Source organism: Megascapheus bottae, chromosome 7, assembly GCF_031878675.1.
Source record: "Megascapheus bottae isolate mThoBot1 chromosome 7, mThoBot2.hap1, whole genome shotgun sequence".
NCBI lineage: Eukaryota > Metazoa > Chordata > Mammalia > Rodentia > Geomyidae > Megascapheus > Megascapheus bottae.
Window position 1 is genome coordinate 51,185,220 of NC_143515.1, and position 18,806 is coordinate 51,204,025.

The window sequence follows — 18,806 nt, forward strand, 5'->3', positions numbered from 1 at the left end:
TACCAGTCTAAAATTGTGAACTGCTTTAGTCTGGGCAGCTATAGAGCACTAGGTTGGTTATATCTTAAAATTGTAATGTTGTGTGGTATTAGTCTTGCTCCCATTTTCAAATGGGCAGAACAAGAAACTCAAGAAAAATGGCAAATCAAAAAATTGCATCTCCCACTCAAATTAAACAGGCAACAGAAAGTCAATGGGAAACCTAGAAGAGAGTCCTCTGAATATTCTACAAAAACAATTGGTAAACATGATCAATGAAAAGTTTGAGAACATAAAGCAGGATATATGTGAACATGGGAAAGCCAATCAAAGAATAATGGAGAACTTCATGGAATCCACAAAAAGAAAGCTGAATGAATTCCAACAAAAGTCTAATGAGAGTAAAGCTTCTGAGCTAAAGGACTTCAACAAGAGCACTCAAATGGAAACCAAAGACAATATAAGTCATCAAAAATGACCAACTAGAAGGAAAGGAGATGAAGTTGAAAGTGCTGATAGCAGGTTAGACATTGCAGAAGAGAGCCTCCGGAGTTGAAGATAATCTAGAAGTTATAGAGAAATTAATCTAGAAGTTATAGAGAAATTATAAAGACCAGAAAATGATTCAAACCAAGTCTAGGAAATATGAGAGATATTTTCAGGAGCTCCAAGATCCAATTAGGAAGCCTAATTTAAGGCTAATTGGTATTGAGGAGGGCCTGGAGAAGGAGGTCAATGGAATTGGAAATATACTTCAGGGAATCATCTCAGAGAACTTCCCAAATATCCATAAGAACAGGTACAAGAAGCTTTTAGAACCCCAAACAGACCTGACCAGAAAAGGACATCCTACTGCCACATTATAATCCATACAGGACCAATAGACACCAAGGAAAGGATCCTCAAAGTGGCCAGGGTTCTGAAGATAACCATCACCTACAAAGGAAAACCAATCCAAATAATTACAGATTTCTCAGCAGGGACCATGCAAGTAAGAAGCGCTTGGAAGGATGTATGTGATGCCTTAAGACAAATAACTACCAACCAAGAATACTGTACCCAGCTAAGCTCTCATTCATAGGTGAGGGAAAAATAAAAACCTTTCATAGCAAGGAAAAGTTACAACATTATGTAGCAACCAAACCAGCATTACAGAAAATTCTCAAAGATGTTCTACACATTGAAAATCAACACAAACATGTTACTGACAGAAATGGCACCTAAAAATCACACCAGCTAATTAAGCAAGAACTGACAAGTCTCAGGCCCTAACAAAATTAAAAAGTGGCAGGAACTAGTAAATATTTTTCAATCCTAACCCTCAATATCAAAGAACTTAACTCCCCAATTAAATGGCATAGACTGTCTAGATGGATCAAAAAGCAAGACCCATCTTTCTGCTATCTTCAAGGGATACATCTTGCCCAAAAGAAACAAACATATTTTGAGAGTGAGAGGCTGGAATAAAATCTATCAAGCTAAGCCCCCCATAAACAGGATAGAGTTGCCATCCTCATATCAGATAATGTAGACTTCAAACTAAAATTAGTGAGAAGAGACAAAGAAATTTATTGCATACTACTAAAGGGATCTCTCTTCCAAGAAGATATAACCATCCCAAATATCTATGCACATAATGCTAGAGCACCCAACTTCATCAAACAAACTTTACTTACACTAAAACCACACACAAATCCAAACATAGTGATTGTTGATGACTTTAACTCACCACTGTCACCTCTGGATAGATCAACTAGGCAAAAACTCAAAAGAGAAACCTTAGAATTGAACAACTGTATAGACCAACTAGACCTAACAGACATCTGCAGATTATTCCACCCAGCAACATCAGAATATACAATTTTATCAGCAGCACATGGAACATTTTCTAAAATAGACCACATTTTAGTGCATAAAGCAAACCTGTGCAGATTCAGAAACACTGAAATTATTCCCTGCATTCTCTCAGACCACATGGCATCAAATTGGAACTGAATACCAATCTCCAGCATGGAAAACTCTGTAACTCATGAAGATTGAACAACACATTGTTGAGTCACCAGTGGGTCATTGAGGAGATCAGAACAGAACTGCAATAGTTTATGGAATTTAACAAAAATGAATACACAAAATACCAGCTCCATTGGGACACAGCAAAGGAAATACTCAAAAGGAAAATTTACAGCTCTGAGTGCCTACGTTAACAAATTGGAAAGATCACAAACCAACAATTTAATGGTGCACCTTAAGCTCTTGGAAAAAGAGCAACAAACTAATCCCAATTCCAGTAGAAGGAAGAATTAAGAGTCCAAAAACATCATTGAAAGAATCAACAAAACAAGGAGTTGGTTCTTTGAAAAAATTAACAAAATTGACAGACCCTTAGCAAATCTTACCAAAAAAAGAAGGAAGCACACCCAAATAAACAAAATCATGGACAAGAATGGAAATATCATTAACTCCAAATGGATCAAAGACCTTGAGGTAAAAGTAGATACCTGGGGCTAGGAGTTTGGCCTAGTGGTAGAGTGCTTGTAGTAGCATGCACAAAGACCCAAGTTCAATTCCTCGATACCACATCCATAGAATGTTCCTTAAATTAGGCACTGGTGGCTCACATCTGTAATCCTAGTCAGAAGACCAAATCTGAAGATCACAGTTCAAAGCCAGCCTAGACAGGAGAGTCCATTAGAGTCTTACCTCCAGCAAACAACTCAGAAAAAGCAGGGAGTGGTGGTGTGGCTTAAATGGTAGAGAGTTAGCCTTGAGAGAAAATGCTCAGGGGCAGTGTCCCATGCCCTGGGTTTAAGCACAGGACTGGCAAAAAAAAAATGTATACATTGCCAGTGTAAATTACACCCTACAGTGATGGTAGAAATATAAGCAATCTAGGGGCTGGGAGTTTGGCCTAGTGGTTGAGTGCTTGCCTAGCATGCACAAAGACCCGGGTTTGATTCCTCAGTACCACAAACAGAAAAAAGCCAGAAGTGGTGCTGAGGCTCAAGTGGTAGAGCTCTCACCTTGAGAAAGGCTCAAACCCAGGACTGGAAAAAAAAAAAAGAAATATAAGCAATCTAGAAGTAAAATTTGTGGTTTCCTATAAATATACATATGTATGTGACTTAGCAGTTTCACTCCTACTTACACAAATATATATGCATACATGCATATATTCATACACACTCTCTACAGTCAATACTTTCAGAGGCTTTATTCACAAATGCTAAAAACTTGGAAAAACCTCAGTGTTCCATTGGTTAACAAGCTATGGTATAGTACATTCATATAGCGAATGCCAATACATGCAATGGCATGGATAAATCTGACACATATGAGATGTATATGTGCTAAAGCTAGTTATTGCACAATTGCTATTTGTTTGACATTCTCAAACAGGTAAATCCCTAATAGAAGACAGATCAGTGACTGACTACCAGGGATGCTAGATGGAAGAGAGTACTAACTATAAAGGCACGTGAGGGGACTACTTGGGTTAATGTAAATGTTCTCTACCTCTGCTGTGGAAGTTTTGATAACTGCTTGTGTTCTTCAAAATTTATACTGTGCACCTAAAAGGTGTACATTACAAGTAAATTACACTTCAATAAATCTGATTTTTAAAGGTAAATTATTATAAGACTAGCCCCAAGCAAAAATCATATTGACATTTGATTTTCATTTTAATAGTAGTAAGGACTAAAAACCTAACATCATAAGGTCTTTGGTTAAAAAATGAACTAAACCTCCCTTAGTACTTTGCCAGATAGGTATGTACACATCAAGAAAAAGCTGAGACATTTATTTCCAGTTAACCAGCAGAAGTGGAACTGTGGTTCAAAGGGTAGAATATTAGTCTTGAGCAAAAGAAGCCAAATGAGAACAATACACACACACACACACACACACACACACACACACACACACACACACACCAAGATTCTTCCAATGTAAGTCATGTAAAGTCATCTTATTTTCCTCCAATTAGTAAAATTCTCTTTACTCTAGGAGAGGAGTATGACTATAAATCTAACATCAGTAACTGCAACTGTGTTTTTCTTTCTCAGCTGCTTTCCTCAGCACCATCTCAACAAGCAATGGGAATTGCATAAAATAATTTGACACCTGTGTCCTCTAAGGTGGCTCAAAATAGCCAACTGCATTCAACATTCAAACAGATGTTGCAGGACTGTGGATAGAAAGATCTTAATCCTGTACACAGCCAAACATCCCTGACATAGATCATCAACAAACTCCTCTAGTTCAAATTGTTAGGAGGGACTTTGTTCTTTCTCAAAAACAGTAAATATGGGGCTGGGAGAGTAGCCTACTTGGTAGAGTACCACATTAAAAGTCTATCAAGGGGGGCCGGGAGTTTGGCCTAGTGGTAGAGTGCTTGCCTAGCATGCACGCAGCCCTGGGTTTGATTCCCTAGTAACATATACACAGAAAAAGCTGGAAGTGGTGCTATGGCTCAAATGGAAGAGCATTAGCCTTGAGCAATAAGTGTCCAAGGATAGTGCCCAGGCCCTGAGTTCAAGCACAGGCCTGACAAAAAAAATTAAAATAACAGTAAATATTAGCCTAAGAACTAAGCAAGAGCTTCAAGTGAGTCCTTCAGAAAACTGAAATGATTGAGCATGAAAAAGAAATCAGTTTCCCCCCAATTTTTGATAAATGTATTAAAAATGACAATAATATAAAACCTTGACTCTAATGTATCTTACTTTTTATCAGCAGATGAGATTTCTTTTCAAATTACTGAGTGTATCTTAACACAATGCCAGCCATGGCATTAAGCATGACAGGCAGAAATGCTTTCTTTCCTGAAGCAGCAAAACCATGTTTTACCAAATTTCTCAGAAGCTAAATAAACAACCTTATTACAAAGATGTCCATCTTCAGTTTTCCCCCTCCATCTGAATTTTTCAATGATGGCAAATAAAAATTAAAATCACATGCCAGCTACCCTAAGAAGCTATTGATATTTCTATTCTGTTTAATGCTAAGGGAAACTCACTGTTGATTCTATGAATTCCAACTGAATGTGAAAAACATATGAACAATTCTGATCCAGATGAGGTCTCTTCTGCAATTTCATTTCCCTGCTCTAAAAAAACCCTAGTGCAATAATGGCAAAATTGTTCCACTCTGCCAAGTGTCATGCTTCAACTGATGTTGCTTCTGTGGCTAGTTAGTCCAATAAGCAATAAATAGGATCGTTTGAGAAAAATCTTTGTTTGCCAGATCCAACCTTATCAGCTTTTCTCCCTTTAAGTTTTCCTATAATGAAAGAGTCATAGTTTTTCAATGACTACTAAGGACTCCTAGAACGTCACAACCATAAGTAAGTTAGATATAAAATATATGAAATATAAGCTGTAGGAGCTTTCCCCATTTTCACCTTGGTAGGAGTCAGCCTATCAAATATGAGGCCCTGAATTCAATCCAAGTACTGGGAAGGAGAGGGAAGGGAGGCTATGGGGAAGGGAGAAATGGGAGTAAGTGAGAGAAAGGAGAGAAGGGAGGAAAGGGAAGAAAAAGGGAGGAGGAGTTAACCATCACATCACCCTTGTCTGTCTACCCCACTTCCCTACCCCACTTCCCTACTTCATTTTGTGTTTTAGTCAGATTTTGTACCATTGTGACAAAATACTTAAGAAAATCAGGTACGGGAGGAATGACTCACTCATTTTGGCCAATGGTCTCAGAGTTTCAATCCACATTTGACTAGAAACTTTTCTTCGGCCTGAGACAAGGCACCATGTCGTGGTGGCTGGATCATACTGCAAAGAAGGCTGCTCACCAAATCATAGCCCGGAAGCACAGGAAGCATGCCTGTGCTGGTGGGATTTCTCCTTCCACTTTTCTTTCACCTGGGCCTCAGGTTATTGAAAGAGTCAGCCCACTTTCCCAGTTGAGTCTTCCCTCCTTACTTTCTCTGAAAACACCCCGACAGACACACCCAGAGATATGCTCTACTAATTTCCCATACTAATCTCCTAGGTGTTTTCTCAATTCAAATTCAAAAAGAATTCAAGTAACTGTTGGTAGGACATTTTATCTTTTAGTTTAGATTTGGAAGAAAAATGAAAACTGCCTTAAACATATATTTTTTATCCTGTTATTCCAGCCATTTTCTGTTCACATAACAACTTTGATGGGCAATCCTTAATTTTGACTACATGATAAAATCACCCCCAGAAACGCCTAATACTGATGACTGGATCCCATCTAGACCACATAAATCTAAACTCCTTGGGGAATGCCTGAGAGTTTTAGTGACCCGGCAATGACTGTAATATTCAGCCAAGTTTAAGAAACTCAGCCAAAATAAATTTTTTTAAATATCATAGATTCTTATTCTCCAAAACCTTATGCTCTAGTATGTTGTGCAAGGGGACAAGTGTGCACATATATTTTCATGTTTTTAGGTCTTAGGTATGCGCATATGAGTAGCTTGTACCTCTCAATGCAAATAAGCAATCTTAATGTATCTTTACTACATGACAACCAACAGAGAAACACAGTCAGGCTAATGGTAGAGGAAGAGTAGTTAGATGTAGAAGAGGTAATAAATGGACAAATAATAACCAGAGGAAACCATACCAGGAAGCTTCAAACAGAGAATAATAAGCAAAAAAAAGGAGTTGATGAAAGGATACGTGCTGGGAGCCGAGTAATGCCATGTCTAATAACTTTCTGCTGAAACAAGGCAAGACAAGAGGCAGGGTGCAAGACTTGATTACCATTGGTTACAATGTGTTATGGCTTTATCACTCTACGCTGAGACCTAGAGTGAGGGGATATTAGCTGGAGGGACGTCCTAAATAGGGGGTTTTGGGGCGAGAGAGATTCCTGCTTTGACAAACCTGGCTAACGCGTCTGTTTGTCCTCTGGGGAAGGAGGGCTGGGTGCAGGCAGACAGTGAGCCCTCTCCTGGCTTGGCTTGTCCTGTTTGGGGCATGTTTTCCCTATCCCTCCTGCTGATTGAGAGGGACCGGGGAAGAAGGACCCCTGACAGATAGGGGTCTTGTCACGCCCATAGTAAGGAGTCTGAACTGGAATGCTTCCGCAGGTAATGAAAGACAATGATGTGTTAGCTCAAGAAGAGTTAAGCAGGACAGATCTTGGGAAGCAATATCAGCCAATACTGTCTTATTAATCCACAACTAACTCCCTGCTGGATACTGCTTTCTTTATTTCTTTATTTCCATAAACTAAATTTTACTTTTGAAGTGACTTTTTAAAATAACTTCCCCAAGTACAAAAGAAGAAATTCAAAACAAACTGATCCTAAAGTCTGGATCTTACCACCTAAAATGATAGTCTGGGGGGAGTGAGAGGAGAATAACAGAGGCTAAAGATTGGTAAACTAAGACACTGTAGTATCTCACATTACAATTAGGACAGTGTCAGCAGGATGGAGCAAAGGGAAAAGATGGGATGAGTGTGGCAACTCACACCTACAATCCTCCCAGTTACTTGGGAGGCAGAAATAGAGAGGGCTGTGAATTGCAGCCAGCACAGGTAGAAAAATAAGCAAGGAAACTCCATCCCCAATCAATCAACACATCAGGCACCGTAGTTTGCACTGTAATCCCAGCTGCATGGGAAACATGGGAAGGAGGATTCAGGTCTGACAAAAAGTACAAAACTCTTTCTGAAATAATAACCTAAATCAAAAAGAACTGGACTTGCCACTTGAGTAGAAGAACACTTGCCGACCTATTGCAAGGCACTGACTTCAAATGACAGGACTGACAATAAAAGGACAGATTCTACCAGTATTTAAACGTTTTTAAGAAGCATCAAACTTTTATGATTCAAACTAAACTAGGAGTGAAATCATGGCACATGCAGCCACATGAAAAAAACTATGGAGATATTCTGCTAACTTTAAGAAGCCAGTCACAAAAGGATAAAAATGGATTAATTTCTTCATAAGCTCCCTAGAATAGTCTTATTTCTGCAGACAGTTAACAAAACAGAAGTTATCAAGAGCTGAATCAAAAGCCATCAGAAATATATCTGAGAGAATGTTAAGCCTGCCCAAACCCTTACAACATCTAGGGTCTGTAACAGGACAAAAAGCCAGCACGACAAGGTATAACTTCATGATGCTACCTATAAAAAGAAAAAAGACTTGGGGCCGGGAGTTTTGCCTAGTGGTTAAAGTGCTTGCCTAGCATCCATGAAGACCCGGGTTCGATTTCTGGTGTACCACGTATAGGAAAAAAAAGCCAGAAGTGGTGCTGAGGCTCAAGTGGTAGAGCTCTAGCCTTGAGAAAGTCCGAGGACAGTGCTCAGGCTATGAGCTCAAGCCCAGGACTGGCAAAAAAAAAAAAAAGAAAAAAGATTAGACATTTTTTTCAAAAGCAAGCCAGCAAAACGTTCCCCTATGACTATGTAAAGATAATGTATAATAAATAGGGAGATGTTTTAGATGACATATGTTTGGTTCTGTGTTTTAGATTCAGATCCACTTTTAAATTAATGTTTTTAATGTGTATAAAAGTACCCAATATATTATAAAGAAAAAGCACTAATAGGAAACCAAGATGCCAGAGATAAGTCCTCCACACACATCATCTCTGATAATTCTAAAACTTATGACACTGGTATTATGTCCAAGTTATAGATAAGAGCCGAATTGCAGAAAGTAGTATTATATCATTTACTTACAGGAAGGAAAGCTCAGGTTTGGGCCTAGTGTGGCTGCAAACCAACCACTATCCCTAAAAATCCTTGCTTAATACTGTTTAATTAATTTACTGTTGGAAATCAGAATAAGCACATAATGACATCCAGTGAATAACCGGAGAGTAAGTTCTTATCACACAAAAACTCTGCAAAGTTCATTCTGAATCCTGGAGAAAAAGACCTCCAAAAGACAAGTAATGAAAAAAAATTTATATTTGTAGTTATCTTTACCTCAAAACCATATAATTATTACTTTAACCTCTATTTCCTAAATGGTATTTATTATGTGAAAACTATGGGGGAGGGAAAAAAACACTGAAACACACACATATATTGAAATCTTAGTTCTTTATATTGAAAGAAAAACTGACTTGCTCAAAGACTTTGAACAAGTTTCAGGGAACAATGAAATTCTGACAAGTCGGAAGACCTCAGGAAGTGTAATCGTTGGCTACTGTGTGTCCCTTAGCACGGAGAAATGGAACATACCTTCTCTGATACTGGTAAGCTGCCCGAGGCCTCTGTTTTTCTTGGTTGTGTTATAGAATCGCATCCATACATCCTACTGTTGAGACCATAAAGTCTGGCATCAGTCACATAGTGGCAGGGGGTCCCAGGGGGGCCCAGGGAGGGTCGGCCATGCAGGTTTTGAGTCATGCCTGACACACCCAGTCCTGGCTCCACCTTCACATCTGTTTGAGAGACTTGTGAAGGAAATCCAGGACCCCGAAGACCCAGAAACAGAGAGCTTTCCGGCTGACTCAGAAAAACTTCAGACCTGGCTTTATGCTCATTGCCAGGAGATACAAGGAGACTGCTGGAGGTCGTTTCTTGTGTCCTCTCCACTGGAACCGAATGGAGAATTGCAGGTTGAGGCAGCACAGTTTCCACCCTCGGTTGCTTGTCGGGAGTGGCTTGCATGGTACACGGATTTGGTCGTGGGATACTGGTCTGTATGACAGAAGGCTGCCCAAGCTGCTGGAACACTTGCTGGCCCGGAGGCTGGAGAAGGCCAGTTCTTCCCGAGGTCTGTGTCACCACAATCGGTATGTTCACTTTATAAAGGTGACCTCAGAAACAAAAATGCAAATGTGTAAGTAGAATAGTTTCAAATCTCCAAAGACAGAGACAGAGAGAGACAGAGACAGAGACAGAGACAGAGAGAGACAGACAGAGACAGAGAGAGGCACAGAGACAGAGACAGAGATAGACAGAGACAGAGAGACAGAGACCGAGAGAGATTGGATAATTAATGTTATTATCTCGAAGAGTTTTCCTTTATTCTTCATTTTTTGTTATTTCTTGTAATAAATACTTTTATACACTGTGTGTGTGTGTTAGTACGGGGGCTTGAACTCATGGCTTCTAGATCTCACTTGGCTTTTGTGCCCAAGGTTAGTGCTCTACCACTTGTCTATTTGCAGGTCAATTGGAGATAAAAGCCCAGGATAGCTTTGAACCATAATCCTCAGTTCTCAGCTTTTTGAGAAACAAGGTTTATAAACTCAAACTAGGTTTTATAAACTCAAACTAGTAGCTATTTTTTTTTGTACTGGGGATTGAACCCAGGATGTTGCACTTGCTAGGCAAGAGCTTTACCACTGCGCTACATTCCAGCCTCCCTATTATTCTTTTCTTTCTTTCTTTTTATTTGTTTCTTTTTTTTTTCCTGCCAGTCCTGGGGCTTAAGTTCAGAGCCTGGGCACTGTCCTTGGGCTATCAGTCTGCCACTTGAGCCACAGTACCACTTCCAGCATTTTCTGTGTATGTGGTACCAAGGAATCAAACCCAGGGCTTCATGCATGGCTAGACAAGCACTCTACCACTAGCTTCTAGCAGCTATTATTCTTATTTCTTAACTTACATTTTGTTTTGCTTTGACTCTTGGCAGCATTCCACTATTGCTTACATTATACATTTTGAGATGTATACATGCCACCAATATTTTATTGTTATCTTCTCTTATTAATATGTTACCAATTCACAGCACAAAGTTTAACAACCATAGCCATGTAAATGTGTTTTATATATCTAAAATACATGTTGTTAAGATTAGGTTATAAAAATAGAGTTTAATAATTTCCAAAGTTATCAAATCTCCATCTTTCCTTTAATACTGAAAAGGAAGAAAAACAACTTATTTTTGAGTACTGAGTTAGGTGCTTTAAACTTTGCAACAATCCAAACAGGTCTGAAAGTGCTACAGATCAAGAGACAGTACTGAAAAACAAAGGTCCATTGATCTGCAAACTTTTGGATACCTATTATATTCGGTCACATGGTCTTTCAATTATCTGTTTTTGTGCCCATACTAGAGTTTGAACTTGGGGTCTGAGCACTGCCTCTTAAGACTTTTTAGTGGTGATCTACCACTTGAACTACGTCTCCACTTCTGGCTTTTTGCTGGTTAAAGAGTTTCCTAGACTTTCCTGTCCAGGCTAGATTTGAACCTTGATCCTCAGATCTCAGCCTCCTGAGTAACCAGGATTACAGCCGTGAGCCACTGGTAGTCCACAGCCACTCAGTCTTTCAGAAAGAAGCTAAAAGTTCATGAAAATAATCCTTGTATTTTCTTGATTAGCAAGCATTACCAAGAACAGACTTGCTCTTTTGTATTTGCTAAAATATAGAAACTATCTGGAATTAGAGAGACTACATACCAATGTCTTCTACATGTTAGGAAAAGGAATTGGGAATTGGTTATAGGACAGGCCTAGGTCAGGATGGCCTACGGTAAACAGCTTTCAGAACAATAGCCACCACTGGTTGCTACTTTAAAAATAGGTTTTATTAGAAGCTTCTGTAACTATATATTTTTTAAACCTGTAACTTATGATCTAGAAGCTAGTAGCAATATTAAAATCACAATATTCTTAGAACATCCTCACCAGATGGAGTCTGCAGAGTCACACCTGCTGGCACATGAATAGGATAGCCAGGAAAAGTGAAGTTGGCACTGGAGCCTGAGGTTCCCTAGACACAGAAAACTGCATTAGCAACTTAGAAAGAGACCTAATTTTTTTCTCCAGGATATCTGAGGTGGTCAAAAATCTGATTCCAGACAACTGGACAACAGCTGGACAATACATTTTATATTAGGACTGAGTTCTTTGAAGAAAGCCACTTTTTAATATTTGATTTGAATGATTCTGATAAAAATCAAAATTCTATTATGCAGTCACTAGTAATATTTCTATAAAATTGTCTTGTTTGTTGCTTTATGTTAAAGTGCAGAAACATTCATAAAAGATTTTCAGAGAGATTATATAGAGGATCATAACCATTTCACAAAATAAAAATTTATACCATGAAAGTTAAAAAAACATTTTTGTGACTATGAAGCCGGTGAATCTTAGTATATAAAACTTGGTCTAGGAACCAGGAGTTTGGTCTAGTGGTAGAGTGTCTGCCTAGCATGCAAACACTATGTATGGTACCACATGCACAGAAAAATCCCGAAGTGTACTATTGCTCACGTGGTAGAGCTCTAGCCTTGAGAAAGCACAAGGACAGTGTTCAGGCCCTGAGTTCAAGCCACAGGACTAGGAAAAAAATAAACTTTGTCTAGACCTTTAATTCTCAAAGTGTAAAGTAAAAGAAATATAGTTGTTTATATGTTTCTTCTAGAGGAAGTTGATCACTAATGATATTTTAAAGTAGAAATGATAGTACTAATTTACGTAGTATACAGTTTTTAGTTTTGAAATAACTAAACCCAGTGTCAAGTAAAAAATACAAGTGTAAGTGTCTTAAGTCAAAAACACAAGTTTAAGTAGTAACACTCAATGTTGACAAGAGTGTGATAAAAATTGGTTTTCTCAGTTGGAGGAAAAATTTTGCACTACATAATGTGTGCGTGCATGCATGCATGCGTGTGTGTGTGTGTGTGTGTGTGTGTGTACTGAAAGCATGTATGACTTCTGACCCAGAAATTCTACCTCTAGGAATTTACCTGACTATCACATGAATATGAAATGCTGTGTTACAACAATGCTATATTGCTTAAACTGTGGTGAACCCGCAATATAAGGGAGGGTAAGAAAGAGCTTACAGAAACAGAAAACAAAAAAACATCAATCCTACTCTTTACATTAGTAAGTAATAACATTCATGAACAAATTAATATATATATATCAAACAGTTAAAATGGTTGGGGGAGGGGTTAATAAGACTTCAGCCTCTTTTACATTTTTCTTTAAAGTTTGTTTTCACATATTTGTTGTATACCAGTCCTGGGGCACTGTCCCTGAGCTTTTTAACTCAAGGCTAGTATTCCATCGCTTCAAAACGTAGCTTTGCTTCTGGCTTTTTGTCGGTTACTTGGAGATGAGAGTCTCACAGACTTTTCTGCCCAGGCTGCCTTTGAACAATGATCCTCAGATCTCAACCTCCTGAGTGGCTACGATTCCAGGTATGAGCATCAGCACCCAGCCTGTTTTCACTTTTAATTAAGAGATATTTCTCTGAAATCTCAAAGGCAGGGAGATTTCACTGGTCTTCCTTTCTAAAGCAATGCCATTTTATTTCAAAAATGCTGGGGAGAAGTGAGCTTTTTGTTTGTTCTTAATGAGGAAATGAAAATGGCCTGCCCACTAAGTCTTTTATCCTAGAAAAGCAGCCCATGGGAGAAAGTAAAAAAGAAATGCTTGATGGATTGTTTACCATCAGACCAAAGTAAAAAAGTACTACTCCCCCCACCTGAAAAATTACTAGATTTTTCTGTGAAGAAATTAATAGTTTTATTTTCTGCCTCCTGGAAAAAAATAAACTCAGCTTCACAAAAGTAGAAAGTGGCCAATGTATTCCACTAAAAACAATGATATCACTCAATTCTGGAGGAAAAAAAGTACCACATTGAAATTACCAACTTAAGGACCACTAAGGATCTGAAATTATACAGCATGATTAAAACCCCACACACTGGAGCTTCAGAAATTTCCTAACCTTGCAGATATAATCTTGGCAAAGTTTAACAGTTACTCTAAAAGAGAGAAATTATACAAAAGTGTTGGTTCCAAATCTCCAGTTTTTATTACAATATGGAAACTGTTCCTGTCCCTGTGCCTGAACATCTTTTCCCATTCAACTGGATGAGCATGAGTTATATCTATACCCAGCACCCTGCCACCAGGCACTGTAAGTGGAACACAGTTTAAGTGCATATTAAATCAGCCACATACCAATTCAGCTGGGACAAAACTTGGAAGGGTCCTACCAGCAGGAATAACTAATGATGCTGTAGCAAAAACAAAACAGTTATTATGCATCAATTAAAATTAATCAATTTAATAAAATTGCTACTTATAGATCTTTTTAAAGCAAAAATATTTTCTGCCACAAACATGTTCAACCATGGTGAATTTATTGACTCCAAGAGAGGAAGAGTAGTTGTGTATTTTTCCCTCCCAACTTTAAATAAAGACTTTACAACTAATTACTTTGTCAAAAGAGACTATCTCATTATAGTCAGGCATACTGTGCTTTTAGATCCATAACACAACATGGAGAATGTCTTGTCAGTCAATGTAGCACTAAATCTCTATATTATTTCTCAAGGGAGAAAAAGTAATATTTGTTAAAGTACCACATTTCATAAAGACCATTGTGTTGATCAATGACCTGTAACCCAACATAAATCCATTCTAAGTTTTATAGGTTCAAAATAAATTTCAATTCATAAGTTATTTATGGTTCTTTGGCCAGCTCAGCAAGCTCAGCTATATGGTTTTAGGAACAGATGAGTAAAAATACTTGGCAATGAAACACATTTCACTGCTAAGAAAAACAGAAGAAAACAAATCCTCAGGAGAATTTGACTCAACCTGAATTAATGTTTCAATCACATATTATCATTACTTTTTTCTGACAATTACTTTGTCTTTATATCTACAAGGCTAACCAATGGGTTAAAATGTTAATTTATCATCTAAAAAATAAATAAAAATGCCTGGCACTGGTAGCCCATGCCTGTAATACTAGCTATTCAGGAAACTAAGATCTGAGGATGGTTGCTCAAAGCTAGCCAGGGCGGAAAAGTAAGTGAGACTTATATCTCCAATAAACCAGCAAAAATCTCTGTAGATGTTGAGGAGGTAGAATGCCAGCCTTGCTGGGAGGCGGGGTGGGAAGCAGGCTAGAAAGTAAATCCCTGAGTTCAAGCTCCAGTACCAGCATTCAATACACACACACACACACACACACACACACACACACACACACACACACACACACACACACACACACACACACACACACACACACACACACACACACACACACCCCAAATAAGTATAGTAGAAGGATCTCAGTGATCATTGTAACCATAAACCTTACATTCTCAAGTTCATTGTATCCACCTGAACATGACAGAGCATTAGTTGCCTTTAATGAAATAAGAATTTTTTTAGTATATTTCAGTCTATGAGCCACATTTATGTTAGAGCAATGTTTATCATGGCCTATTTCTCACATAAAGAACTAAGGAGAATTGTTCCAAAGATGTGTTTCTGATGCTAGATTGGCTCCTCACACACACCAAACCGATCAGAGGAGCCAGTGGTGTATGTGCCAATAGTAGTGCTGGAATTCAGGACCTTACTATCTAGCTTAGTTTTTGTTTGTTTGCACTTCAGGATGGTGTTCACCACTTGAGTCACAGCCCCACCTCTAGTTTCTTGGTGGTTACTTAGAGGTAAAAGTCTCATGAACTTTCCTGCTTGGGCTGGCTTTGAACTTCAGATTTCAGCCTCCTGGGTAGCTAGGATTACAGTCATGAGCCATCAGTGCCTGGCAGCAAGTTTGGGGTTTTTTTTCTTTAACTATCCCACATTCAAACAAGGGAAGGGAGGCTTCAGATTGATGGTTAATGAAGCACAGAATTATTTTTATTCTCTATTCATCTATGGCTTTATTTATTAACTGATATTCTTTTGGAAAAACTAAATTAGAAAAAAAAAGCTGGCGTAGCAAGAACACAGTGGTATTAGTGTTAATTAGCTGAAGTGAGCTAAGTTTAAGTGACTCCAGCTAAGTCACCGCCTGAGAGGAAACAAAAATCCGTTCACACACTTCTGAAGCAATTAAATGAAATTTCCTCAAGAAAAATAGCAACAATCCTCTTTTAAGTACTTTGTAATAAATCCTAACAGATAACTCTCTATATTTAAAGAAATCAAACAGAGCTATAAGAAAGCTTTAAAGTTTCTTTATAGACACTAGAATAAAAGCACTGAACTAACCAAGTTGTATAATAAAATTTCATGCAGTTCTTAATTTTGATACTAAATCCACAAGTTATACATCCCATTTATACATATTCACAAGTCATATATATATATCACTAAATATGCCTGAATCACTTTTTTAGATATCCAATTTGGTTTTAAACTAAGTAAGTTTTAACTAAATAGGTGTTTTTACTCAAATCAGAAGTGTCAACACTTTAAATTTTCTGTATATATGCTAGGAATATTAAATTCAAAAACAACTTTTATAAAATAGGAAAAATTCAAATGTGAAAACATAATTTTAAAATCTGGTAATATGCCAAGTGCTGGTGGCTAACACCTACAATCCTAGCCACTCAGGAGCCTGAAGGCTGAGAATTAAGGTTCAAAGACAACTTAAGCAGACAATTCCCTAAGTCTCTTTTGGGTTTTTATTTTCTTGTTTTTTGATTCTTTTTGCCAAACCTGGCGCTTGAACTCAGGGCCTAGGCAATGTTCTTGAGTTTTCTCAAGCTAGCGCTCTACCACTTGAGCCATAGCACTGCTTCTGTCTTCTTCTGTACATGTGGTATCAGGGAATCAAACCCAGAGCTTCATGCATGCTAAGCGAGCACTCTACCATTAGGCCATGCTCACAGCCTTCTAAGTCTCTTATCTCCAAAATACCAGGTTTTTAAAAAGCCAGGAAGTAGAGAAATGGTTCAAATGGTAGTGACAGCAATGAGAACTCTTAAATTCAAATCCCCGAGTTCAAGCAGAAGAAAAAAACAAAGAAAGTTAATTATCTGTATTTGTTGATGACATGATCCAAGGCCCCCAAAACCACCACACACACACACACACACACACACACACACACACAGGTTTAAACTAGTAAATAGGTTTACTAAAGCTGTAGGATTCAAAATCAGCAAAAAAAAAACCAAAAAACCTCAGTTGCATTTCTGTACACAAGTAACATCCTATCTGAAAAAGAAATCAAAATAATCTCATTTCAGATAACATCTAAAAAATTAAAGAACTCCTTACAGTCGAGGAGGTAAATGTTAACCTCTCATCTGAAATCTAAATAGACAACAATGAATGAAAGAAATTTAAGAAGACACAAACAAATGAAGAGATATTCCAGATTTGGGGATTAAAATAACTAATACTGTACACTACCCAAAGATATACACAGGTGCAATATAATCTATCAAATTCTGATGGTATTCTTCACTAGAATAGAAAATTTGTAAAACTAATATAAAAAAAGAAATCAGATAGCAGAAGCAATTCAGAAAGAAAACAAAGTTGAAGGTGTATTTCCTGATTTAAAGTTATGGGCTCATGCCCATAATTTTAGCTACTCAGGAGACAGATCTGAAGACTGCAGTTCAAAGCCATCCCAGATAGGAAAATCTATGAGACTCTTGTCTTCTGGCCCAAACGGCCAGAAGTGGCTCAAATGGTACAGCACTAGACTTGAGCTAAGGGACAATGCACAATATCTGAGCTCAAGCTCCAATTATCACAAGAAAAAAGGAAAGAAAATGATATTACAATTTGAAGCAGTCTGAAGCCTCTACTTAAGAGGCTGAGGTAGAAAGATTACTACTGAAATTAAAATGCATAAACTACTGGAACAGACTATGGAAACCAGAAATAAACTCAAAATATATGGAAAACAATTTATAACAAGGGAACTAAGAGAACATAAAGTAGAAAAAAACAATTTCCCTTTAAAAAATGGTGCTAAGACAACTGGATAGCCTCCTGAAAATAGTAATATTGAAACCTTCTTCTGTATACACACACACACACCCATCCTCAAAATGAATAAAACACCTGAAAAATACTAGACTTCAAACTCACCGAAGAACAAAGGAAAAAACCTACTTGGGGATTAGCTTAAGCATTGATTTTTTTTTGAAAGCATATCAAAACTCAGGTTACAAAACAAAAATAAATGAAACTTGTGTTAGGCAAACTTTTGGTTGCTGTGATGAATACCTGAGGGGGCAGGAAAAAAACAACTGAAAAGATTTGGGGTGGTAGTTTTAGTCGATGGTTTCTAATCCCTATCACTTGAGGTCTGGGGCAGGGCTGAGCGTCATGGTGGAGAGGGCCTGAGGATCAGAGGTGCTCACATCATCACAGACAGGAAGCAAAGAGGAGAATACACGCGGTGGTGCAAGGCCGCATGCTCTCTCTTCCCATTCCTTGATGGTGCCACCACACTGGGGGCCGGGCTTCATCCCTCAGTTAATCCTCTCTGGAAATTGGGTCACTACACAGACATCCCTAGAGCTGTGTTCTGCTCATCACCTAGGTTTATCGCGACCGAATCAAGTTGACCAACAAAGAGTAATTGTCACAGGACTACCTCAAACTCAAAAACTTCTGCATAGGAAAGGAAATGGCAAAATTAAAAGGCAGCCTATAGACTAGAGAAGATATTTGCAAATTATATGTCTATTCACAGGCTAAAACCTAAATCATACAAAGAATTCAAACAGCTCCATTCAGGAACAGAGAAGCAGCCCATTTTAAAAAAAAATGAGCAAAAGATCTGGATGGACATTTTTCCAAAGAAGACATTAAGATGGTCAATAGGGATATAAAAAAGATCTTAACATCAACAGTCACTAGAAAATGCTACAGAAACTACAATGAAATGTCACCTTTTACCTGGAAAGATGATCAAAGAGATTCAAGGTGACAAGTGGCCGTTGAGTACAGAGAGAAAAGACCATCTTTACAAACAGTGGTTGAAAATGTAGAATAGAATTGCACAGCAGAAAGCAGTATAGAAGATCCTAGAAAAATTAAAAATAGAACTACCGTATGGCCAGCAATCTTTATGATGGACACATAACTCATAAGGTATTAATTTACTACCACAAACAGGTGTCAGCATTT

The 18,806-nt window shown here is 38.0% G+C and overlaps 1 protein-coding gene across 1 annotated transcript in view; it reads right to left on the reverse strand.

Moving 5' to 3' along the window:
• Gtf2a1l (general transcription factor IIA subunit 1 like) overlaps positions 1-18,806 on the reverse strand; it is a 58,342-nt gene that overhangs the window by 31,205 nt on the left and 8,331 nt on the right. Inside the window, exons 4-6 of the mRNA XM_090336974.1 lie at positions 13,860-13,915; positions 11,568-11,652; positions 9,169-9,749 (exon numbers count right to left, since the gene is read on the reverse strand). Coding sequence (XP_090193100.1) covers positions 9,169-9,749; positions 11,568-11,652; positions 13,860-13,915 — 722 coding nt within the window. The remainder of the gene's footprint in view (positions 1-9,168; positions 9,750-11,567; positions 11,653-13,859; positions 13,916-18,806) is intronic.